Source organism: Onychostoma macrolepis, chromosome 01, assembly GCF_012432095.1.
Source record: "Onychostoma macrolepis isolate SWU-2019 chromosome 01, ASM1243209v1, whole genome shotgun sequence".
Classification (NCBI taxonomy): domain Eukaryota; kingdom Metazoa; phylum Chordata; class Actinopteri; order Cypriniformes; family Cyprinidae; genus Onychostoma; species Onychostoma macrolepis.
The window spans coordinates 41,012,791-41,040,537 of record NC_081155.1 but is presented as its reverse complement, the minus strand read 5'-3'; the positions used below and the strand labels follow the sequence as shown (position 1 = coordinate 41,040,537).

General features: G+C 36.4%; 1 protein-coding gene across 1 annotated transcript in view; it reads right to left on the bottom strand.

The window, feature by feature from the left end:
- The window catches only part of klf7a (Kruppel like factor 7a), a 44,501-nt gene extending 23,501 nt beyond the window's left edge, over positions 1-21,000 (bottom strand). The window contains exon 1 of the mRNA XM_058779183.1: positions 20,619-21,000. Within this exon, the coding sequence (XP_058635166.1) occupies positions 20,619-20,807 (189 nt within the window). The 5' untranslated portion in view covers positions 20,808-21,000. The remainder of the gene's footprint in view (positions 1-20,618) is intronic.
- Positions 21,001-27,747: the final 6,747 nt, after the last annotated feature.

The following is a 27,747-nucleotide window of genomic DNA, read 5'->3' as shown; positions in this document are numbered from 1 at the left end:
ACATGTTTTAGACTGTAGAATGCTACACTTTCACATGACTTGTGTGAAAAATCACACAATTTTTTTATTTACCTTTTTTTTTTTTGTCAGTCTGATGAAATGAGTTTAAAAATTAGTCAAGTACATTGCATGACTTTTTTTTTTTTTACAGGATACAGTATTGAATGCAAAGTGCATATTCCATTCATTATTTTTGAAATTAATATAGTTATTTTGTATTTTTAACCCATTTTTTGTGAAAATAGCTTTCTCCAGTGGGTGGTTACATGACTGTTTATAAGTGAGTTGAGTCATTTACGATTCATTCAATGATTCATTTAGGAACTAAACAAGTGACTCATGCTCACCAGGGCTGCATTTATTTGCTCACAAATACAGTAAAAACAGTAATACTGTGAAATATTAATACAATTTAAAATAACTTCTCTATTTGGATATATTTTATGATTATTAAATCTAATTATTAAAATGCAATTTATTCATGTGATGACAAAGCTGAATTTTCATCATAATTATTCCAGTCTTCAGTGTGACATGATCCTTCAGAAATCATTCAGATATGCTGATTTGCTGCTCAAGAAACATTAATTATTACTATCAATGTTAAAACACTTCATATTTTTGAGGTAACTTTTATAGTTTTTTCAGGATTATTTAATTAATAGAAAGTTTAAAAGAAAAACATTTATTTGAAATAGAAATCATTTGTAACATTATACATGTCTTTACTTTCACTTTTGAAATTGAATACATCTATGCTGAATAAAAGTATTGTTTTGAATGGTAGTTTCATGGTTTCCACCAAAATATTAAGCAGCAAAAATTGTTTTCAACATGGATAAGACATGATTATTGTTTCTTGAGCAGCTAATCAGCATCCTGGAGTAATGATGCTGAAAATTCAGCTTTGCCATCACAGGAATAACTTAAATTTCAAAATATATTAAAACAGAAAACAGTTATTTTAAATTGTAATAATATTTCACAATATTGCAGTTTTTACTGTATTTGCGATCAAATAAATGCAGCCTTGGAGACTTCTTTTAAAAATCTTAATTATTTCAGACTTTTGATCTGTAGTTTGTGTATTTTTTTTAATTTTATTTTTTTTATTATTTATTTATTTATTTTTTTGAGTTTGAAATTGGTAAAAGAAGAGTTGCTGGCTAAAACTAAAAATCTTTTGGACCCCCTTCAATTTGCTTATAGAACACAGCAAGGTGTCGAAGATGCAACAGCGACTTTATTAAATCTGATATTAAAGCACTTGGAAGGGAGCAAAACACATGTCAAGCTTTTGTTTGTGGATTTTTCATCTGCTTTTAGTTCTTTACAACCTCATATTTTAGTAGAGAAGTTAATTACTGATTTTGGTCTTGATTTTAATTTGGTGGGCTGGATTTTAGATTTTCTAACGGACAGAACTCAAAGAGTGAGAGTTAATGGTAGTTTTTCATCTCCCTTGATAACATCTACAGGAACTCCTCAAGGCTGTGTTTTGTCTCCTTTATTGTATATTGTATATACAAATGATTGTGCGAGTAAACATGGCAATAGATTTTTCTTAAAGTTTGCTGATGAAAATAACGAAACGCGTCATGGTCCAGTGGTTGATGACTTTATGAAATGGTGTAATGATGCCTGTTTGCAATTGAATGTGTCCAAGACAAAAGATATGATTATCGACTTTAGAACAAAACCACATTCTTCCCAGGCTACCCTTATTAGGGGCGAGAAGGTAGAATGTGTGGACAGTTACAAGTACCTGGGCACCACTACTGATAACAGATTGTGTTTTGATGTGAACACAGAGGTATTATGTAAAAAGGGACAGCTGCGTCTACACTGTTTAAGAAAATTAAGATCATTGAATTGTTCTATAAGTCTTATATTGAGCCGGTGCTGTCCTTTTCTATTAGCTGCTGGTTTGGAAATCTCAGTGTGAAACATAAAAATGCATTAAATAGAATAGTTACTCTTAGTGGGAAGATTATAAGCAAAGAACAAAGAAGTTTGTTTAATAGAAATGTTTTTGAGTCGGGCCCAATCTGTCCTCCTGGACAGTGACCATTTTCTGTAACCAGAGTTTTTAATGCTCCCTTCAAGTTCCCGTTATAGACTACCAAAGATGAAAAGTAACCGATACAAATACTCGTTTGTTCCCTATATGCAATTCAGCTGTTAAACGGTCTTTAAGGAATCTGTTTTGGAATGCATTGTATGGGTCTGCTGTGGTTCTGATTCTTGCTGCATCTAAATTGCCCGTAAGGGATTTTAATAAAGTTTGACTTGACTTGACTATTATATATATTTATGTATTAGGAACATGATAGCTCTCTGCAAGTTCCTAAATGAGTAGCGCAAATAGGTATTTGTTGGCATTCTGATCATACCAACTGTCTGATATTCCACATGCAAGCTGATTAGCCATTGGACACAACAAAGAAACCCTTCCAAAGGCTTTTTAAAAGACCAGGCCCTGTTAGATATACACACCGACTCCAGCTATCCACTTACTCCAATGACACCCTCCTGACGGATGGGCTTAGAAGTGAAACTCATCCAGCCTGTTCTCTGATCAGTCATTGATCTGTAATGTAAGACTTGGGCTAAAGGGAGAGGGGGACCACAAATGACCACCTGCCAGTGCTTTGATTCAGGAAGGGACTGGCCAGCTGGCGGCACCCTGAGACACAATCCCCCTTCAGGCCGCGGCCGATCGATAGGACGGGGGGAATGATGGGGCTGTGCGTGATCTCATCAACAGTGGCCCTCACAACTCGCCCTGCCTCCCATTTACAGCCTCGCCAGGCGGCACCTAAAAATAACCTACATCTCGTCTGCAGGAAGCTTGCCGACACACACATTCGCACATAGTCTCAGGCGTACAGAACTCAAGAAATGCGAGAGCCAGACCTGACTTCAGGTTCAAAGCTGCTAAGAAGACTTTATAGTGCGTTAGAAGCATTTACATGACCAAGTTACTAAACATTTGAATATTAAACAGAACACAACATGAAGAGATTAAGGCCTAAAACAAACAAATAATATTTTACGTTTTACATAATTTACATTTATGAATTTTGGCAGATGTTTTATATTGATTTAGCATTCGACGTATGGATAGATTGATCGATAGAAACATACACACTTTTTCCATCAGTATAATAATATAATTATTATATATAATTAATACAAATTTTATATATCATATATATAGATTATAAATATTTTTCTGAGCAAGAATGCCGTTTATAAATAACTGTATTAAAATGTAATTAAACTAATTAATTTAATAATTGTTGTTCAATTTAATAATACTAAATATATATATATATATATATATATATATATATATATATATATATATATATATATATTTTTTTTTTTTTTTAAATATTTAAATATATATGTTTTTGCAATATTTTTATTGGTAACTATTTCGACAGTACACTTTAGATATTCTTCTAACAGTAAGTATCTTTGCAACTACATGTCAACTATGAGTCATTAGAGTATAAGTTGACTCTCTGCTTAATATCTTCTAACACTTTATTTTGATGGGTCCACAACATACAACATACTGACTATGAGACACTTTGCAAATATATGTCAACTTATTCTACTAACCCTAAACCTACCCTACTGAGAGTTAGTAGACATGTAGCTGAAACTTAATGAGAATTAGTTGACATGTAGTTACAAAGTTACTTATAGTTAGTAGAATGTCTAAAGTGGACTATCGAAATAAAGTGTAACCTTTTTATTCATTTTATTTATAAATATTTTTCTGAGAAAAAATGCTATAAATAATTGTATTAAAATGCAGATTATTATTATTAATAAATTATTATTATTAATAATACTAAATTATTATTATTATTATTTAGAATACTCTCTCTATATAACATGTTATGTTAGAGTAGGGATATTTTGAAATAAATTAAAAATATTTTATTATATCATTTTTATATACTATGTAATTTTTATTGTAATTATATAATTTTTGAGGTAGAATGCTCAATTTTTTATTTTATATATATATATATATATATATATATATATATATATATATATATATATATATATATATATATATATATATATAAATTATATATAATTAAAATATATTAAAAATATTATACTCTTATATTATAAATATATAAAATATTATAAACTCACTTTTTCGAATATCACTAAGGAAGTTAGTTACAGGTAGCTAGACTGTAGAGATATTTGTTACCAGCTACCTAAGTAATATGATTTAAATCAAAGAGAAATTTATATATAACTACTTAAGAACTGCTTTGAGTATTAAAGTTTGTTACCGCAACAGTAACGCAAAAATGCATGCTATGCCGGACTGGCCACTGTTTTAGCCAAGCGTCTGTATGTGTGTACTTAAATATGTTTCTGGTCTTGCTTGACTTCGTAAACCTAAAATTAACTACACAAAACGTATTAAATTTTTACCCAGACTCCAGAGTAGCATCCCTGCTGACTTTTTCAAAGGAATGACATTGATCTAAGTGTACGAATGCTCACATTATCTGAGCGTGGCCGTTTGCTGAATGTAGGCTAATGCTTCCTGACACCTTTAAGTAACCATAAAGGCAAAGCTGGCACTCGTGAAATGGATCCTGAAGAGCCCTGTTGACATAAGCATTAATAGGAGCGTGTGCAGTGAGGGACAAAACAATGGCCTCCACTAAAGATGTAAATGTTTCCTCAGAGGACGTTTGGCATCTCCTTGTTGATATATGGACCTGTCCGATTCCAAACACGGCATTCGGTGCTGTCGCATATAACGGCAGAAGAGGATAATGACTTAATTATGCCTGTGCTTATCTAGGTACCGTTGCAAACAGAATATCTTCGGCCCAAGTTTTAGCGGAAATGCTTGCCGCAGCTCATTTAAAGGTGCTAAAGGTACGGAGTAGCATGCATTTCAGGTCTGATAAACCAGGCAGCGGCAATATAGCAGATATGACATAACGCCAATTAAGAAATCACACTTTCGCACAGAGGCCCTGGCATATTTTTACAAGCCGGAGGCAAATGAAGCACTCCAAGTGTTCCTGTCCCTCCTGAGCTGTAGCGCTAATCTTATGCTCGCACTTATGGGGGAAAGGCAATGTAATTAGCAATAAACCAGCTCTCTGATGTGTGTGGATCAATCAGCACTAGACCATTTGAAGCTAGTTTTACTGTTGGAGGAAGAACGCGCTTGCTAAGAATGTGCACTGACCGTAGTTTCTTGCCAATAATGTGACTATTGCAAACTAAACCAGCAATTTTAGCATTTTGTTTTGCACCCTGTTCACCCTATATAAATACAAATTATAAAAAATATAGTATTTTATTATATATAATTTAATATTTAATATAATAATTGATATATATATATATATATATATATATATATATAAATACTAAATATAAATGTAGAAATAAAATATCTATTCATATTCACACACATACATTTATATAATAAAATAAAAAAAATACATTTAGAAATATATAAATTAATTTGTTAAAACAATATAAATACTTTTGTAATAATATAATACTATTATTGTCATATATAAATTATAAATAAAGAGAGAGAGAGAGTAATTATAAAAAAACAAAAAACAATAAAAACAATATAGACAATCAGTCAGTAATAATGCAAAAATGAATTTCAATATAATGAACAAAATGAGAACCTGCAGTTCAGTAAATGAATCAGATGTTGATTCATGAACTGTTCTGATCAATTTGGTTCGTCCAAGAATCAGAATACACTTGTGTTGTACGTTTCTGATTCACTAAAAAGAACTGGCTCAGAAGAATAACTTGTTCATGAATGAGACTACATTGGTCACCCTGCATGTTTTTGATTCACTAAATATTAAAGAATCGCTCATCAGAATCACTCATTCATGAATAAGATTGCACTGGTCACGCTGTATGTTTCTGATTCACTACTAAGAACCAGCTGAGAGTCATTTATGTGCAGTGAGCTGTTGATAACCGACTGCAAGCTCAGCTGACTTCTGGTACCAAGTCTTTGCATTGTTTCAGGCAGTTCAGCACAATACAGTCACAGTGCCAATATAGTGGCGTGTTAAAAACCCCGGGTTAGAGGTCACTGGATGGGTACAGAGCCCCAGTCAGACGCTTCATCAGCAAAACTATGTCAGGCGTGCAATAGCGCTTTGTGCGCTCCGCAACCTCGCACCTCGCCAGTGTTCTCTGCGCGCTCGTTGCATGCGTCAAGGCCTTTGTCACTCTAATTGTCAGAGGGAGTTCATTTGAATATGAATTAGTGTTGACATTTTCCCTCGCAACGATTTGAGTGGAAGCTAAAAGGGACTAGGCGCTTTGCTATCAGCACGTCGTATTAATCCACAAAAAATTGTGCGAGGGCTAAATCAGGATTTACAAAAGAAGAAACATTAGCGGTGGTGCCTCGAAAAGTCAATCCAATATATTTTCCATTGATTCGAATGCTTGAACCGTGCAGCGATGCTTCTTGAAGGAAAATAAAGGACGGGGTGCTAGAGATAATCCGAGCGACAATGCCAAAGCGCCGTACGGGATCCACTATCTAGCTTTAACAGGATTTGGTTGTTTATGTGTTTATGGCTTGCCTTACGGACTGCAGTCTGGCAATGCAAACTAATCTTATCAAGATCCACCAATTTTCATTAAAGCACTCATAGAGCATTAAGTCTCAGCGTGAATCCATTGATAGCAGGGGAGCGAAGGGGGTGTTGCTCATTTTAACTGAGGGTTAACAGCTTGTTACCATAAAAGGGGCGGCTGTCTGCCCTGAGGATGGGACGACCTGTTGTGGCACGAGGCAGCGGGCCTAATCCTCATAATGAGAGCCACAAAGACAAAAGCATTAAAGCATGGAGTAAAATAAGGATAATGGGTGAAAAAACTAGGCAACGTTGCTTAATGAGCTAAAAGGAAATGTTTTTCAGAAAACTTGATGTGCGGATCTATGATCACAAGTCAGCTTTAACAATGTAAACAACACATTCCCACCCAATTCTCCTAAATCGGAGACGGCAGATATAGCGCAGTGCTCTTACATGTTGCATGGCAGCAATTATTAGGAATTGTGAATAATGATTCAGATTCATTAAAGGTTCCATTAATGATCGTGTTACAGAAAAAGTATTACGGAAAACCAAATGATGTTATAATTTCAAGAAATAAAATTGTATTTTAATTCAATTGATGAGATCAATAAATGAAATGTACTTTTTTAATGTTTTAATGAAGTTTTAATGTCTATACGGCCTAAATTAATTCCAGTTATCGGCCTTAATAATCAATAATACAAAAAATGTAATTTAGGGTTAACATTTTATTAATTGATTTTTGAAAATATACTGATTGGTTCATTGGATGAAATTACAATATAAACTAGAAAAAAGGATCACAAGGATCATCTAAAAAATAATTAATAAATAAATAAATAAATGAACAACCATTTTATTTTTTATATAAACTGACAAAATACAAAAAAAATAAAGTTCTTAGAAAAAATTATTTTAAAAATCCTTTTCATGCTTTTAACACAATAAAAATGATTTTTCGTAGTTGTAATGAAAACAAAGATTAAAATATAGAAAATACTAATTCAATGTGTAATTTGCTCTTTGTCATTGAAAATAGTTCATCATTCTTTTCCCAATGTACAGTAAATATTGTTTAAAAAGAAGTATTTGATTTGGGTGATTTTGAGTCTGATTTGTCATCATTAAGTTGTTTTTTCAGCATTGTATGGCTTCTGGCCACCCTGCTCATTAAACATTAGCATCAGCCATTAAAAACCCTTATTGGTCAACCACTAGCCATTTTCTGATCCTATCCTTTCTTCCGCTGTACCATAAAAGTAAAACGCCCATTACAATAAATAAAGGGATTGTTCAAACTCATCAAGACACCAGAGATACCGGCTCCATATCTTACCTGCATGAGTCAGTACACTCTCAAACGCATCCAGATTAACTGTGTAGCCCAAATTTTGAGTGAGAAATTGACAACTGCACCCCCTCTATCAGTATGAACCATGGTACCATCATGAAGATTCTCCCTGGTGTCCTACTCTCTCCTCCTTTTGATTTGCATTACAAAGGGCAGGATCAAAGGGCTCGAGTTGGGTAAGCTGGCAGTGAACATCCCTCTACAGCGAGCCATTGTGTTGTTATGCAGCGCACATTCGACACAGTGCAACAGGCCTGGTGTGGGGAGATTCCCAGCGCTGCTCTGATGCATCCGATGCGGCTTTTAGTTTTGGCCAGTTTCTGACCAAAAGGCGAGGGATATTTGGCTTGTACTGTGGTGATTGCACAAAATTCTTTGGCGGTTTGCTCAGTAACTCTAGTAGCAAGAAACGATCGTTATTTCTAAAACCGAAGGCTGCTCGGTCTGTGTGGGTTATGATATTGGAGGAGGTGAACAGAGAAGTCTCAGCTTAAATAAAAGCTGATTTTACATTCAAATCAGCAGCATTTTCCTGTGTATGTGTCATGTGTGAACATAATGCCCATTTTCTAATAATAGTCTCTGGCAATGTGGAATCTAAACATATTCCTAATACCAGGGTATCTGCATGTTTAAGAATCAAACATGAAACATTTTAAGAGTTTAATTCTAAATTATTCCATATCGAGCAGTTAAATGAAGTTAACACACCTTTAAAATATTTGGTAGGTTTGGATGACACAAAATAATTATTTCTAGTAGTCACTGCTGCAAAGGTACAGTACCATGTTTGGAGTCAGTAATATTTTATTTGATTTTTTAAAGGAGCTAATAGTTTTATAGAGCAAATATGCATTAAATTGATCAAAAGTGACAGTAAAAAAGTATAAACGTTATAAAACCTTGTTTATTTGTTAATTGAAGAATCATGGGGGGAAAAAACAAGTTTCACAGTTTCTACTATTGTTTTCAACATTGATAATCATAAGAAATTTTTCTTGAGCATCAAATCAGCATAACAGAGTGTTTCCTGAAGGATCATGTGACACTGAAGACTGGAGTAACGATGCTGAAAATTCAGCTTTGCATCACAGGAATAAATTACATTTTAAAATATATCAAAATAGAAAACAGTAATATTCCAAAAAAAAAAAAAAAAAATTGTTTAAGGCAACTCTGAGGGAAGCTTTAGCTAAAAGCTTTTACATTAACCTAAAAGACATCAACAAACAACATTTAAGACTTTTTAAATGCTATTTAACATTTTTATGGCCCCTGAACTTTGAAAGGTGTTTTGCAGACACACTGGATCTGTTGCATGATCCTGATAATAATTTCTAGTGAAATTGGCCACATTTTGGGCAATTTGAGATTTTCACTTTGGTTTATTAACAGAATCTATCAATTCCAAAATCTACAGACATCCTTGACAGTAAAACGTTTCTGTTTTCAATGCTTCAATGAGAGCATCTTCACACACACCTTGCCACAAATGCAAACAAATTCCTTTCTCCTCAGTATAACAGTATTTTGATCCATCACATACTGCCTAAAGGGTGGAAGTGTTGCTGTAGTTAAACTCATCCCCTAATACCATCGACACACACCCGCACCGGTATGAAAATGAACAAATCCGCTGAACCAACTGCAAGCGGACGCACCTCAAGGAAGTGCAGAGCTGCCGTTTTCATACTCCCTCCATCTCAGGGAAGCGCGACAGCCCCCGCCTTCCCTTCCGCGGCGAGTTCATTGAGTTCAGTCCATTAAGGCAGAGCTGCTATAGCCTACTTACTGTGGCCATTTTGAGTTATTGCAAATAATTTACAGCCAACTTTTGCATTGTCTTTAGAGTGGACTGAAGATGCAAGATGGAGTCCAGACATCTCGAGACTCCCACTCTTGGACCAGTTTACTCATGCTGACCCTTCTCTGTTCCGGTATGTGATTAACATGCCTGCTAATGGAGGACGGTGAGTCACGCTTTCGGATGGCAATGCTAGCCTATTGTTCTCGATGCACGTGGGTAATGTTTCAACCTCCAAGGAATGAATATGAGAGTCCGAGCCAAGAGTGAAAGCGAAACCTTGGGATTTGAGATGGGGAGGACGATCTTTTCACACCTGCTTGAGTTTGCGGCTCCACATGTGCTGTGATTCAAATGACTCATAATTGGATTAATTAGAAGCAGATGATTAAATACCAAAAAGCCCAGAGCATGAAGCCTTTTAAAGAGAGCTGGAGAAATAGATACTGTATATTTGGAATCTTTAATGCTTTTAAAGACATCTGTATCTTCACACACAAAAATAAATGAAAGAATAACGACAACAACGTTGTTGATTTCGAATTCACATGGCTGAACATATGTAAATGTGTACACACAAACTAACTTAAAGATGGTCTCATTTCAACCATTACTCACTCCCACAGGTATTTCTAGCAATGCATCCCAAAATAACTTCCGACCCAAATAGCTCTCCCATGCTAAAACAAAGACAAACCTCCTTATGCCACAAGAACTGGTGAGTCTGTACAGGCTCTTTTAAAGAAAAATTGGGAGAACCAATGCTCTCTGTTTCTTTTGTTAAGAAGAATGAAAATAAAAAAAGATTATACACACATATATATTTGATAGATTAATTAAATGTAACTGACTCTAACTTTAATTTTGGAAATGTCCTTATTTAGTTGTAAAGTGCATTAATATGGATCCAAAGCAGTCTGAAAAAAATCTCATTTTAGAAAATGTAGGCAGCATAAATAAAAACGAAGCTATATTTTTATATATCAAAAAATTAGAACAAAATAGCAAAAAAAAAGGAGAAAAAAAATCTAAATGTATTTTTAAAGCTGCCAAAATTACATTAAGTAACTTTAAATAAATATTATATTATTTTATTAATTTTTCGTTTTCTGTTGACTTGAGATAATCAGGATTGATTGTTATATTCTATTAAAAGACTTTCAAAACAATCCATAAATACAACTTGAAAATCCCTTTTCTACATGATCAAACTCATGATTTTCCACTAGCAGACAACAAACAGGCTTACAAACATCAATGATTTGCTTAGCTTTAAATATTAATAACCAATGCCTCATTCAATCTTTTTCAAGTTTCTTTTTTTGTGGGCGTATAATTAAGATACAAAACACGCTGCCAGTGTTGTGCAATCTTGACATGAACCAATTCAGCTTGACTGATGCCCATCCAAATTTGGACAGTGCTTTGCCAGCCTTCCTTTCACTTCCTCCAGTGAGCAGCAACTGCAAAGCAGTCAGAAAGAAAGAATGCGTTTGCCTGCTTCAGCATAAGGGATGGGGTGGTGGTGAGACTGGGTATTGCTGTATCCAGGTGTTACAATGCAGGCCAGTACTGGAGCCAGGCCAGGTCATGTGGAACTCAGACAACGGTAACTTGGAGCATATGGAAATACAGCTGGCTTTGCATATATGCCACGGCTGAGTAAGTCACATACGCACACACACACGCGCCACAGACACTGAGGCAGTAGAAGTGCTGAGCTCAGCGATGTTTCGTGGAGAAATCCCTCATCTGACACTCAAATGCATGCACAAATGCACGCTTGCATGGTGCATGCATACTACATGATGGTCTTTCATATGTGCTTTTGCAAAAGCGTTCATGTTAAATATGCAAAGGTCTCATTATTGTAAGAATCGAGCAATGCATGCTTTTGTGCATAACTGATTCAAAATCAATCCATGTGAAACAAAAAAAGATGACTTTCACTCCACTGTAAAACAGCGTCCAACTCGTCTTTCTGTGCAGCAATAGATGGAGTGATTGATTGAAGCTTGCATAAACCTTGATAAACAACGCCTCTTGTCGCTTTAAGTTTCATGACCCATTTTGAGGCTGAATCGTTGCCGGCGGTGATTGATGGCTTCAGATGAAAAAAGAGAAGAAAAGCGATGGGATGTTTACTGAGAGAACATTGTCCTTCATTGTATCTCTCAAGGTCTGTTGGAAGACTTTCTCTGGAGGTATCGCAGGAGACGCTGGCTGTGAGATTCCATGCATACAGTGAACGATGAGGAGAACGACGCCAAAACAAACAAGTGCGATAGCTGTAACAAAACGTTGTTCCTTAGCAACGTGTTTCTTTAATAATCCTGCTGTCAATGGCAAACAATGTGATTAAAAACGAGGGACCGTTCCAGGTGGCACAGAGCAAGAGCGGTCACAATAGGGCCTTTTGCACCGCACAAACCTTTTCATAGTACCCCAACTAATTGTGGAACTACCCACTTTTTGGCGCGTTCGCACCGTAGGAACTAGGAACGGTTTTAGTTCTAGGAACTCCATTTGGAGGAACTAAATTAGCTCCTACGTCAGAGCAGGGTCTAAAACAGTTCTATAGGAACTATCAGTGACGTAAGTGTACGCTGACTGGCCAAACGCACGCGAAACACCGGCTACCCGGCATTTTTAAACTACCCTGCTGGCGTGAAAGCCCCTATAATCTCTATGAAATCTGAGAGATACTTTTCATAATTCAAGGGTTCACAAGCCATTATGTGTCAAATATTCCAAGTTCCTAGTTTAAGACCCCTAATAAACACTATGGAACATCTTGCACTGATAAATTGTGCTCAATAATGTTTCTGAAAGAAGTATCTTACCAAGGCTTCATTTATTTGTTCAAAAAATACAGTAAAAACAGTAATATTGTGAAATATTATTAAAAAAAAAAATTCTATGTATATATATATATATATATATATATATTTTAACATGTAATTTATTCCTGTGATGATAAAGCTGAATTTTCAGCATCATTACTCCAGTCTTCAGTGTCACATGATCCTTCAGAAATCATTCTAATATGCTGAAATGCTGCTCAAGAAACAATTCTGATTGCTATCGGTGTTGAAAACAGCTGTGCTGCTTAATGCTTTTGTGGAAACAGCGATGCATTTTTTAGGATTTTTTGATGAACAAAGTTTTAAAGAACAGCAATTATTTGAAATAGAAAAGTCTTTCTAAAGACAGTCTTTACTGTCACTTTTGATGAATTTAACAAATCCTTTCTGAAGTATTCTGACCCCAAACTTTTGAACGGTAGTGTATATTAAAGTAAGTAGCGTTAATTTGGATTCCACGTTGACTTGAAAATACCAATCTTCCTGAAATTTTCCACATGAAGGTGAGACTATTTGCATTTCTTATGCACGTTATTGCCGGTCCAATCATTCCCTGCCCTGCTCCGCCTTGTAAAAGTTTTACATTCTATCTTAAATGAGGGAAAAATCGCTGTCAAGCTGTGTGCGAGAGTGAAAAAAGCACTCAGTTCTACTCGGCCTGTTAATCAAAGCCTTGAGTGCCAGCGCTGTGTCTCCAGTCTGAGCTAGATTCGGGACTCATACATAAAGATGCTCCACTTCACTCCTTTCCTCCCGCTCCGCAGCTCTGGGTGCTGACACTTACTCCAGAGGCCTTCGACAAATGAGTGCACCATCTCCCGTCTCCTCTTTCATCAGACGCTAACCTTTTCATCACCCTTCAATGTGGCAGCCATCATGGGCAATCATCTGGCCCCAGTCAGATTAATGATCTCAACGCCTAGAGTGGGTTGCCTACTCACTGCTGTAGTGCAGGAGTCTAATTGGATTGCTAGGGGTCAGCTTGAGTATTGTTACAGGGTGACCCTGACAGTTGCACTTGAGCTCGGCAGTGGGAAGACTGTTGTCATTGTTAAGATAAGAGTCATATGCGACAACATAATGCAAGTGCATGCGAGTTTGTGATGCAAAGGACGGGGAAAAAATGTTAGATTCTCTGACAAAAATGTCACCGCGGATGGGGGAGCCATGGCCTATGGGTTACTGGTCATGATGCAGTGGGAGTGTGAATCCAGCCCAATTCAACTGCGCAACACTATACCTGTCCTTTATAGAGCCATCAATTAATCATAGAATGGATAAACAGAGATCAAACTCACCTGATTAAGGTGTGGTTTCTGGCAAATAAAATATATACATATGCATAGCACCCTTCAAATTCTCACCCTTTTTTTAAATTAACACTTTTATTCAGCAAAGGTGCATAAAATTGATCAAAACTGACATTAAAGACTACTAATTCAATTAAATACTGTTCTTTTGAAAAATAATATGTGTCATGGTTTCCATGTTTTTATCAATAAGAAATATTTCTTAATGTTTCACCAAATCAGCATATTAGAATGATTTCTGAAGGATCATGTGACACTCAATTGCAGCAGAAAATTTAGCATTACCATCACAGGAATTAATAGATTTTTAATTTTTTTTTTTTTTACAATTTATTAATATAGACAACAGTTAATTTAATTTGTAAAAATATATCACAATTTTACTGTTACTGTATCTTGGATCAAATAAATGTAGCCGACAATTTTAAATAATACTAAATTACAATTAATCCTGTTTATTTACACAGGAAGTGAACACATTTCAAAACATTTGTGCATAATCAAATTCTTAAATTGTTTCATTACTCTGACAAGAATAAAAAAAAAAACAGGATGCATTTACTTTGATGAAAACCACTGAATCCAATACAGGTCACGTTGACACCCTTTACGCATTCCTGTAGGTTTTTTTTTAGGTCGTGCATTCTAGGGTTAAAAACAAAATTTGTGTCACAAGCTTGCAAAACTGCCTACCGAATATTATTTAAGACGGGTGCTGCACAAACACTGAATTATCAGACGATGACGAGCATGTCATGCAAGAGCGGAATGCAACCACATTCTTAAGTAATCTTGAGAAAGCGCCATATGTCTGCTTCGCGGGAGTCAAGACTACTGATGAAACAGGCTCTGTCTTTTACACCTGAAATCCACCCGCAGAAGTGAACCTGTCAGAAGGTACAGCGAGACATCTCGGCCGAGGCAATAATGATATCTCTGCATATTTAAAGATGCTTCACCTCTTATAAGGTTCCCATGTCGGGCCCATTTCTCGCTCGAGTCGACTGTCTTAAAGCAGTAGCCATGCTCTCTGCATGACAACTATATTGCAATAACTCCCAGAATTGACTCATGCGATGGAAAGCGCTATCGCTTTGTCATTTTCAATTACTGATGCTTGTCAGTAGCAATGGGATCAGTGCACTGATGTTATCTCAAGCAACCAGATCATTTCAGCTCCATTACACGGCGTGTTATCCAAAAATCTGTCGCTGGTTTCGATGATAAATGAGGACTGTGATGTAGTTAATATGAGCCAGCGCATCTGATAATGTAGAGGACTCAATCTCAGGGCTGTGCAATCAAGCGAAAAGTGTGAATGGAATCTCTAAAGGGTGCGATTGGACCCATTTACGGATGCATATTGGTTCGGAATAAGCGCTGGCTAATGGTGTCTCAATAACATTAGGCGGTTGTGGATGCTCACAAAAAAGTCTCTTTTGTATAACATTTTAGTATTGAAAACAAGTCAGCCAGAGGACAGCCAGTCTCATTTTCTTCTCCAAGCGAGCCACATGCACTAAACAACTAGTCCATAAATTATTCTTAAGAGGAAGAACTCTGTGTATTTTACTAAATGATCCATATGGTCTGACTCCCAGCATGAACACGTGGCCCATGGAGCCGTGTGATCCGGAAACCTCTTTAAGATTTCACGGTGATGTGGCTGGGTTTGGCTCTCTCCGGCGGGCCGACTTGCACGCTGTAAGAAGGCAGCTGTGGCGCTGAGAGAATTACATAACACACATTTCAGCAGTCATCGCCTACGGTAATGGGAATCCGCTCGGATCCATGGGCCTAAACGAGGCGGCGGATATGTGAGAGCTTACGGCCACTGCCTGGACTGGCCCGATTGAGTTGGGTTGAAGACAGTTTTGTGGCGTGCAAAACTCAGTTTCGATGCAACCAAGAATGGGGAAGTATATGGAAATACGGTTTCTTTTTCTTTCCGGATTCTCGGCAGCCAGGGTTTCAGTGGCAGAGACTGCAGCACGGAATATGCATGCTTGGCACTTTTGCTCAATGCCTCCTGTCAATCCTCATAAGCATGCAACTACAGGAGCCGGTCTGCAGTTTGGGACATGAGGCTGTGACATAGGATAGATTTCAGAGGGGGAATGAGAAACCTGGCATGTTTTTGGTCGTTTTGCATCGAGGTTTGCCTACAGTGAAAAAAAATTAATTAGGTGCAGAAACATTTTTCACTCAGAAATTGCTAGTAAATTTTACAAAGAAACAGCAAGTAACACACCGCATTAAACATCAAGATTTTGACATAGAATAACTGAAATAGAATTAATTTCTTGTAAAAGCTACTCCAATTATTTACAACTTCATGTATGAGGCACTGAATCATTTACTCAACCGATTCATTCAAAAAACACAGACTGATTCAGTAATGCCACTATACTGTGTATTGCAATGGTTCTGCAGTGGCTTTGTATCTAACAATTTTTGTTGGCAGAGCAAAAAAAAGTTACTTGGTTTTTTTTTTGGTCGTTTTCTTTGGCTTTGCATCAAAGTTTGGCTAAACTGAGAAAATACAATAGAAGCAATTTTCACTATGAAATTGTTAGTAAATTTTACAAAAAAATTAAAAAAATTAATAATAATCACAAAGAAACAAATGAACAATTATCAACGTAGAAAAACTGAAATCGAATATTGAATATAGTCTATATTGAATACGACTAAATATCTTTTGTAAAACAAACTACAATACTCGTTATTTACAACTTCGAAAAATAATTTTGGGAGGTATGGGTTAAACAGGGTTGGTTTATTCGTAGACTTTTCTCCCAACTTTTCCTTGGGGCATTTAGTCAAGAAAGCAACGTAATGACTTTAGAGAAGCGTTCCTGTAAGTAGTTGACACTGTGAAACACACAATGTGCTGCCGTAGCACAGTGCATTAGGCTCTTTGGAGAGTCATTACAGTATCAGTTACACAGTGTGCCCTGGCCTGAGGCTGCAAGAGAAAAAAACGTCTGTGGTGGATCAGAGCGCGCAAAGATCCAAAACTACAAAAACATTTTCTTAACCACATCCTGATTACAATCTGACGTGGAGATACAAGAGCCTCTTAAAATGAAGGGGTCAAACATCCTCTCTGTGATTATAGTATTAACACAAATTAAATGTAGTAAAGACCTTTCAAAGAACTATAAGTGTAATTTTCCTTTTGCGCTTGTCAGTCAGACTTCTAATGCTTATTAGTAGTTCATTGCTTGCCATATGACAAATCGTGTAAGAACAGCTGGGAAGCACCATTAACTAGCGCCATTAAATGACTGAAACCTCATGCTGTGGAAAAGTACTATTTTTGATATCTACATCCATTAACATTTTTCCTCAATCTCATAAAGCAATGCTACTTATTAGAGCTGGGTAATGTGCAATGGTGTACTAATAGTGGGCAGGACTATTTAACATTATGTGATTAAGAAAATACAGAACGGGACATAACAGAGCAATTCAAACTCACTGTTTTGAGTGTACTGTTTGAGTAAGGGTTCCTGCACTGATGTCAGAATTATCATGTTATGAATGATCTTATCTTTTGATTTGCATCAGTCAGTTTTCAAATAAAGTATTTCATTTACTGGACTTTGCAAAAATAGAAGTTTGCACAGAAAATTTATTTAAACAAATGAAATAAATACAAATACCTGTATTTGCTTTAATAGTCAGTTTTTGTTTTAGTATTGAACATTTTCAGTGACTATTTCTGCAGGTTACATTGATTCACCAGTAGATGGTGACAAGCGACTGTATGAGTGAGTCATTGAGGCATTCGTTCAATTGATTCTTTTAAAAACACAAACAGTGATTGTCTTTATGAGTGAGTCAATGAATCATTCACTCGAACAACTTGCTCAAAAACTCTTGATTCGTTCAGGAGTGAAAAAAGCGTTTGTCTTTATGAGGGAGTCAATGAATCATTCACTCAACTGATTTGTTCAAAAACACTGAGTAATTCAGTAACGTCACTACTGTGTGTTGCAACTGTTCTGCAGTAGCTTTGTTTTAAACTATTTTTGTCTGACAAAAAATAAAACTTTCCTGTAGCTCAAATAGTAGAGCATGGCGCTAGCAACGCCAAGATCATGGGTTCGATTCCCAGGGAAAGCAAGAGCTGATAAAATGTAAAAACTGTAACTTGAATGCAATGTAAGTCGCTTTGGATAAAAGCGTCTGCTAAATGCATAAATGTAAATGTAAAACATTGTCAATATTGAGTCTAAAATGTAACATTATTAAATTCTTATTCACTGAACTGCTGTATAAAAGCAATATCACACTAGCAATCTTGCTGCTTTTCATTTTTATGTTATTTAGTATGTTATTGTTTTACGAGATTCTGGTCATATCATCCACTTCTAATACTTATTATTATGGTTAAACAGTGGGAAACATCTCATAAAAGGCATTCTTTTTCTTGTCCCGCATGCACCACATGTTATTGCAGCTGCAAGCAAGATTTCAATACCAAATCTAAAAATATCAGACAGTTGAAATGAAAGCAATGAGAACAAAAGACATTTCAAGTTCCCCTAAGTCCCAAAATAGATGTTACGAGACAAAAGCACTCCAGAATAGTCTGATGTGCCACTGTATCCCATGAGTTCTAGAATGGTCATTCGGTTTCGATGGGAACAGACGCCATTCTATTCTCTGTTCCAATATTGCAGTTACCCTTCTCCACAGGAGTAGGTGAGTCACACTGACAGTCTCTTCAAGGTGAGATTTTTTTGGATATCCTCTGTCATGGCTATAGGGCATGTGATGGTTGATGGAGTGGCTTCGGGCAAGAAACTTTTGTTCTATATTGAATCTTGCGACTACACAATCCCTCCTCAACACTTTTCAATAGCTTCTCACTTGACATAGCTGGATACTTGAGCTGCGCATAAAAAAAACTGAATTGGATTTTTCTAGTAATATCATATTTATGACCTGAAATGGCCTCTGAGGTCTTCAAATGCAACGTGTCAATATGATGACTGACATTTCGCTTAGCTAAAGTCAGGATGTTTCTACTCACACATCAGCACCATCCGCATTCAGTCAGTTCTAAAGACAACCAGAAGCTTAACCTGAGGTGAAAAGCTGCAGCGTCTAGAGAATAAGAAGTCTTGTAGGCCTATCAAAGCTTGGAAGAAGGTCTCTACTGTTCTGGCCTATTTCTTTCCACTTACTAGAGATTACACGGTTTGTGAGCAATATTCGCTGCTCTGGAGGAAGAAGTCTGGCCTTTAGGATCACTTAGCACTATAGAGCACCAAGGGCACAGGAGCTCTATTGAGGTCAAATGTCAGTCTTTGAGCATTTCTTATTCATACAAACCATTGAAAGTCAATAGCAAAGCCAAACACTGGCTTTCAAGCTCCTACACACACACACACACACACACACACACACACACACTTTCGACTATACCACTACACATTGCAGTCATATCTGTGAACTTTCTTCTAGATTATAAATTTAAATAATTTTTAAGTGCACATGTTACTTTTTGTAAATGGTTACCATTCAGCAGTTTTAATAACCTTTAGCTTCTTCACATTTCGCCTTAATGGTCCTGATAAGTGGATTTTTAAAAGTACACATTTTAATTATTATTATTATTATGCATGTGCATATGAATTAGCGCATTACATTTAGACACTCTTGCATATATCCATTTTCAAAATGATCAATACTGCATGGCCACCTATCAAAACTCAAGGTTAGAGGAATAATGACCAAATAATCCAGCCAACAAACCATGGTGCCAAAACAGCCACCACTGCATGCACATGCTTTCACTTCTCATATTGAGAAAATTGCATGGCAGTGCAATCACAACCCATAGGTTAATAAAAATGGCCGAGCAATCTAAAAATCAATGCACGTTGAGAAGGCAATGCACCGGCATCAATGGATGGACCACGCGTTGCCCCTTCAGCACTGCGGAGAGCTCAACTCTGCGCAAAGCATGCGCCCGCGACGCACCACAGTCATTACTCACATGTGCACGGTGCAAACCAATTCTGCTCTCCAAATGGATTTCATAAATCTCAAATCGTTATGGACGCACACCGGTGCATAAACCAGCGTCCATGTGGATGTCAGTGTGCTTTGTCCACGCGCCGCATGGCTCCATCCTTGTGGATGGGAAAAAGTGGCATTTACATGAAAATGAGTTAATTATACACAAGACTCTAAACAGTTGCATAGATGTACGCACTGTATACTTCTGTCATGCACGTTTAACTGCCAGACACATCATGAGTCAATCACGCGCGTGCATTTATATATAATGCAGCAGATTCGAGAGTCTGTGCAATGCCGATGGGACTGAAAAAACACTGATAGGACAGATGTAGATCTATTATTCAAAGAGCCTCTGTTTGTATTATTCAGATCTTTAATTTCCCAGCATGTTTAGCTACATTGCACTTGGTCGCAAGAAGTATGCGGTATGGCATTAAAACATCAACACGTTTCTACCACATGGTATTTTTAAATGCATATGCAATAGTATGCAGAGTTGCAATAAATATTGTTTGTCGCGTCTTTATAAGTTGCGCGCACACGCAGGAGCGCACTGACAAGCCAAGGAAAAAAAAAGTTAGATAAATTGCAAAAACAGAGATAAAAGCAATTCACCTGCTGCCAGTTTTCCTCCAGAGACGGCATCGCGGAGAAGTAGCCAGTGTCATGAACAAGTTGAAGTTCTTGAAAAATACTGTAATTGGCCAGAACATCCATGTTTGTGCAGCTAAACGGTGCGTTTGAGAGACTTTGATTCTCTGCGCGAGGAATCCGCGTTCGCTTCAGCGCGAGCGACTGAAACATTCAGATCAATCACGCAATCCGAAACGTTTCAGTTCACTATGGATACTAAAATGTGTTTATAAGTAAAGGATCCATCCATGCAGGTTTGTTTTCTTTCCTCACAATGTTTCTGGAAGGGGAGCAGCAGGAGCACAGTAGCGCACAGGTTACTGTGTCAGTCAGTGTGTGGAGCCAGCGTAGCGTCTGCGGATGCCCGCGAATCGAGGGGGCGTGTTTTTCTGTCAATCAACTTCGTGCGTAACCATATAAGGAAAAAAGGGACGACAACTTTGCTGGTGATTCAGAAAGGCGGGGCTAAAATCGCATAGTGGGAGGAGTTCGAGGCTGTAGTGGATCTCCGATTGGTTCTCTGAATTGTCACTCACAACATACATGCCTTTGAAAGCGGAGCTATTTTTAGACCCCTATATAACGTGCGAATCAGCGTTCGAGCCTCATTCGAAGCTAGAGCTTCCAGAGAGCTGCAGCGTGGTGGTTTGGGTTTGCTCGACACGCTACAGTGGTAAAAATACACATTTAAACACACACGACACTTTAAACGTAAAAAACAAAAGCAAATGCTGACATAAACCGTGCTCGCGATAGCACGGTTAAAACGGCTGTCACTTTTACTGTCACAGTGCAAAAAGGTTTTCTCATGAAATTCATATTTCATTTGATGTTTTCGCTCAAATGGCATTTTAGCCGAAGTGAAGCGCACAAACGGACATAAGTACACATATCTGATTGATAAAAGTTAAAAACGTCCTCAACATGAACTCAAATTTACATTAATTCAAAATTTCTTAAGGTAAAAACCTTTACATGATACTTGTTTCTTCAAGATACTTCAAAGACTAACAATGTTATTATACTTATTTGTAATTGCTATCTATCTATCTATCTATCTATCTATCTATCTATCTATCTATCTATCTGTCTATCTGTCTATCTGTCTGTCTGCCTGTCTGTCTGTCTGTCTGTGTCTGTCTGTCTGTCTGTCTGTCTGTCTGTCTGTCTGTCTGTCTGTCTGTCTGTCTGTCTTTTTTAGCTGTATATCTAGCTGTCTGCTTACTTGTCTATCATGCACTGTGCAACCCTGACTTTTGATTTGCTATGTGCCGCTTAACTCGTGTGTTATTTACATGGAAATCAGATGGCATATAAGCTTGAGTACCTCTTTGAACTATAAGTACTCCTCAGCCATCTCACAACATCCCTGACCTTGTGTCATGCATGTAATTAGATAAGTGGAACCTATAAACTGTGAGAGGCTCTGAAAGGAAAATCTTGACCAAATCTGTTCGCTCTTTCGCTTCAGCTGGAAAGAAAAGAGGGGGGGAAATCGTGGAATAGGCTTTAGTTGTTATGGCTCATTTGATTTGAATTATTCATATTCTTCACCAGATGATACTTTGGCTCTTGGTGAGCATGTGTTATTTCTTTCATCTGGTACCTGCTCTGTAGATGGAAGGAACGAGGTATGAATGAATTCATGAATTCACCGGTGAGTCTAAGAGTGACCTTAAAAAACACTCTGGAGACGGAGGAGGTAAAGAACGAATGTGTTTCTCTGCTCTATAGCAGTTTTCATCCAAGATGGTCTGAGATGCTGGGATTTTCCTCTGTGCTATTAAAACAGAAGGCTGGGGGACAGAGGGATTGTTCCATCAAAAGTGAGGTCTTGAGGTTTTAGTAGTTATGAACGTCCTCTCAATGCATCAGTTTGACTGACCTATATGGATGCGAGTTGGCATATGGTTCTTTGGAGATTATAAAGATTTTTCTTGATAGGTTCTTCAGAGCAGCATCTTGGTGCTTCACAGAGTATTGATTCTCTAACGAATTAAATGATACAAAAAATCTTAAGAAGGTCAGACTGCAAAAGGCTTAATGACAAATAAAGTTTTAATGAAAAAAAAAATTGCATTATGTGGAAACATTGTAAATTAATTGTTTGTATTCATGTTGATTCATAAATTTTTTTTTTAAATTATAAAATTTGTATACAAAATTTGCATAAAGAATATATGCCTAACCATTTCAAGTATTACCATCAAGTCATTTTTTTTTTTTGTATTTTAGCATGAATTTCATTAAGTCTTCTTGAGATTGTACCCTTTCTTATTTGGCAACCTGAACTTGTCGTAAATGTCATAAAAATGTACTTACTGACCTTGACAAACAGTCATGAAAGTCTGCAGGGGTCTGCTATGTGTTATCATTTTCTGTTTTCTTTAAAAAAAAAAAAAAAAAATATATATATATATATATATATATATATTATTATTATTTTTTTAATTAATTAATTTATTTTTTTAATTATTATTTAAAAATATACATTTTTATTTACTTTTTTTTTCTTTAGAATTTTAGCCTTTTTGCATTTTTACTTTCTTACTTTCTTAAAGTTTCACCAGCTAAACATATGTCTGCACACACACAAATGAATTAATCATTGTCTGTATAAATTGCATTTTTAATGCATTTTGGAATAAATTAGATTTAGACAATGAGCTTGATGACATTTTGACCCTTATAATTTCTACCTGGAGCTCTGATTTTTTTTAAGAGAGTGTGAGAAATTTGTCCCCTGTTATCTGAGCAAACTCTCATCTCTGCTAAATCAACTGTGCATGTTAACTGCATGTTATTCAAATATGTGGAAATGAGTGGTTTGGAGACAGTTTGATTTGAGCGAGAGACTGGAGAGATAACGTAACTTGAGGAGTGACCGACTGTGAAAGACAGTTGGAAAGTGAGGTAATTGTAATCTGCCTCAGTGTAAAGCCTACTTTTTCCTTCAGCGTGTGTGAAATGTAGCTGATTTGCTCTCTTTGTGTAAGCCAGGTTTATGTGTGCCTCCCCAGCCCACCCCTGTGCGTCCACAGTGGCAGCGAGTGCTGTAATCTCATTATTCTGCTCTGGGAGGCTGGCTGTCGGCCCTGGAACTACGATTTACACATGGCATTTCAACAGGGAGGGGAGGGCCTGCTGTCGATGAAGCGCCCACTGACATTTATCCATTTGACACGTTCCCCTGTCTCTCTCTTTCTATCTCTAACTTTTACACACAAACAAACACCAAATGTGTTTGCCATTCCAGTAATCTATAACGCAGCTATATAATATGTTTATTGGCACTAGTTATGGCAAGCATCACTAGGGATTTCAATAAACTATAAATCAAGTCAATAAAGTCAAACGATATTTCACCCCAAAATATGAAAGTTTTTCATTCTTTTTTTTTTTTTTGTGTGTGTGTGTTCATGTCATTCCACGTTCTGTGCAACACAAACTATACTATATTAAAATACTAGAATAATAGTCAAGAGTCAATTATATTTTTTTGTTTATTTTTATTTATGTATTTGCAAAAATTCAACAAAAATACAACATTAGAGAACAAAAACAAGTGAAAAGAAATACATTTATTTAACAAAAATTGCTCTATAATGTGGAATGTTTATCAAGCTTTTTTAGTGGAGGAGAGTTTTGTTTATTTATTTAGTTTTTGAAGTAATAGTAAACAGAAATATCATATAAAGAAATTTTAGACATCATAGCTCCTTAGAAACGTCACATTGAAAAATAACCTTAATGACAGAATTATTACACATCTGGAAAAACTACTTAAAATACTATTCTTCTGTTCCACAGAAGAAAGAGAACCATGCATGTTTGAAACGACATGACTAAATATGACAGAATTGTCATTTTTGGGTGAAAAATGCCTTTAAACTTAACATCAAATTAAAACAGACCCTAGTTTCTTTCTTAATGCATGTGTCTAGTCTCATTGCCCGTGTTATTCCAAAGAAAAAAAAACTAAACTTGTGGCTTTTGACATCCATTACACCCTAGCATTAAGTCGGTGACTGTTACACAGGCAAGCAGCACTCATATTTTCTTCAGAAAAATGTAAAATTTTAGTTTTTAAATCGTAATCTGACTTGATTTATGTCTTACGCCAAAGTAATGAGAAGTGAACTCGCATTGCCCTCACACAAATTCTGCTTTTACCCTTTTGAGCACCGCACATCTCTGCAAGTCTTCTCTTTTCTTTTCCAAAAAGCGCTGTTGATTTTACATTAATATTTAAGCAGTTGCACCGACTTTAAAGGATATCTAAACTGAAAAGCCAATTACCGTCACCGTATTGCTTCAGAAAACCTGTCATCTGACTTATCTCTACAATAAGTACAGTCATATTGCCCTGATTTTATGGCAAAGGCCATAATGTGTCCGTAACCACACTGAGGCACTGACGAATACATTAATCTCCACTCTCCTGCGTTTCGTTTCACTGCTGACATAGCTATTTACTGACAGTTAGTGGTATTTCGGCATTAATAATGGAAAAGATGCCATCCACCACACCACCATGAAAAGGCTAATGGCAGCAAACTGCGTATTTGGAGTTTTTCATCTTTAATGTAATGCCGCAGTGCAAGACACGAGAATCAAAAAGAATTTATGTGCATGGAATTAAATTTATTAGCTGCTAATGATGGATGTCTTTGAAAACACAGCTAAAGATAAAAGAAACTTTTAGCGTATGCTTTGCTGTAGGATATTTCTTAAATCTTGAGAATACATGGCAAAACCCCTGTTTTTACAGTGTAAAAAAAAACACTTACATTTCATACTGGACTTTTTGAGCCACAAATTCTAAGTCATTTTGAATCTACATACAATTACAAGTTAAATTAACAGTTTTCCCCCATATTTTATATTACAGATTCATATTGAACAATGTTGTTGATTGATGGCTTTGAGGACCCAGCATGAATAGTTTATGTGGTTACTGTAATATGATTATTGTTTTGCTTTTTGCTGACTTCATTTTTCGTCTTTATGTTGTTGCTTGCATTTTGTTGGGTCACCCTTATTGAGGCTTGTGTGATAAGTGCTAAAGTTGATGTTTGTCTAATACGACTACACACAAAAATATTGGTTCTTCAGCAGTTCTTTGAGATGGTTAAGGTTCTATATAGCACCGCTACTGTATAAAGAACCTGTTAAGCCCAGTATGGTCCTTCTATTTGTTCCATTTTTTTCTGATTACATTTATTTTGTATTTAAATAACGCCGTTACATGTAGCTAGTTACTCGCCAACACTGAGGTGCTAGCACTTAAAGTGGTTCCCCTATGATTACAAGCCAGTGAACCACCTTTAGTGCTATATAACACCTCAGTGTTGGGGTGTAACTAGGTATGTAACAGCATTATGTAATTTAGCACCATTTTTGTTAGAGTGCATGGCATCTTTATGTTATGCAATCTTAATATAACAATTGAATGATAACATTTAACATGGCTAATTTCGCTTGTTTATAATATTCTATTTTATATTATTATAATATTCTTCAAGAAATAACGTGAACATTTTGATGATTTTTTAAATTTTTAAATTAGGCCTAAACAATGTTTTTGTATAGAAGCATATGAGGCATAGACATTTTCTATTGGCGTTCATTGTTAAAATACTTTGAGGCTTGGTTGAGTTTGTTGTTTTCATTCTTTTGTTGAACTTACACAGTAAATGCAAATATTGTTGGCCTTCTCAAGGGTATACAGCTTGTTTAGAGGACATATTGTAAACCAGGATGTAAATACAGATTGAGAAGAATACTTTTCCCGTGTATTGAATGTTAAATAGACACGGAGCATAGATGTAACTTTGGTCTTTATTTTTGCATAAGACTTTGAGGCTAGATTCCGATCATTATTTTTAATCAGTTACTCATCCTAAAGGAGTACAAGTAATGGAAATATCATTATTGTTGACTCTGAATGTTAAGCCTCCCGTTGCTCAAGAGAACAGAATAGAGTGCTACAAAACGCCCTCTCAGCTCGCTCTCACAGTTAATGCTGCGCTGGTGCTTCTCATGCCAAGCCAGAGGAATAAACAGCAGAAAGCAGACAAGAGAAAATGCAGACAGGACCACAAAGGGCAGAGCCTCTCAAGCCAATTAAATGAGAGAGAATGGCACACAGACAGGAAATTTCCTCTGACCTCCCTGCCTTGCTCTGAAAGGTTACAGGGATGCAAATGTAGCCTCTGTGGAGAATATTGATAATCACGCTTGCCTTTTGTTAGTCTGTGTGGTTTTAGTAATGGACCCAGGAGAGATGGGACTTTAAGATGTCATTTCTTGAATGCAATTCAGGTAATTAGTGATTTTGCGGAAGCTTTTGAAGGTTTGCATGCCTTACACTTGTACAAAATATCACAAATTAGATCTCCTTCTAGTTTTTAGTTTCTCCTATGAGATGAGAAAATGGCTTCTCAGGCTTTTTGTCCTGAGAAAAATACCTCAGTAATCTCACATGTGTCTCAGCATTGTCTCAAATTGTGCTCAGATATGCCAAGATACCAAAGTCAAAATGAACTCAGTATAATCCTAAATCAAATTACCTGCAGTTTTATGCTCTGTGCTGAACCCGAGCAGTAAAACATTGCTTTGGGAACAAACAAACATGCATACAGACACCCAGTCGTTGCGATCAATTCCCTCACGAGTTCCGTGATAATGTATGCAAGTCAATATATTTAAATAAGTCATCAGCATAAAGACAAAAGCCATTTGAAAGAGCATAATTTTCATTGATCAAGCTCCATTTAGATCTGTATGTTGTCAGTTTTTGCTAAATAGCTTTAACAAGCATCTAAAAGAGTCTTGAGCGAAATCAAAAGACTGCTTAGTGGGAATCTACATAAAAACGAATCTGCATTGATCAGAACCCACTGTAGCTCTTTTTGTGCTGGATATGTGAAATGAAAGTAGGCAATTATAACTCCGCTTTGTATAATGTTGACATAATGCAGAGATTAATTCAGATGTGCCTCAGATGAGCAGTGAACAGTTCATATGTTTGTGTGTGTGTGTGTGTGTTTATGTGTGGACTGTGTTAGATTTGTGATCTTTGCATGGTGACTGAGCACAAAAGAGAAGT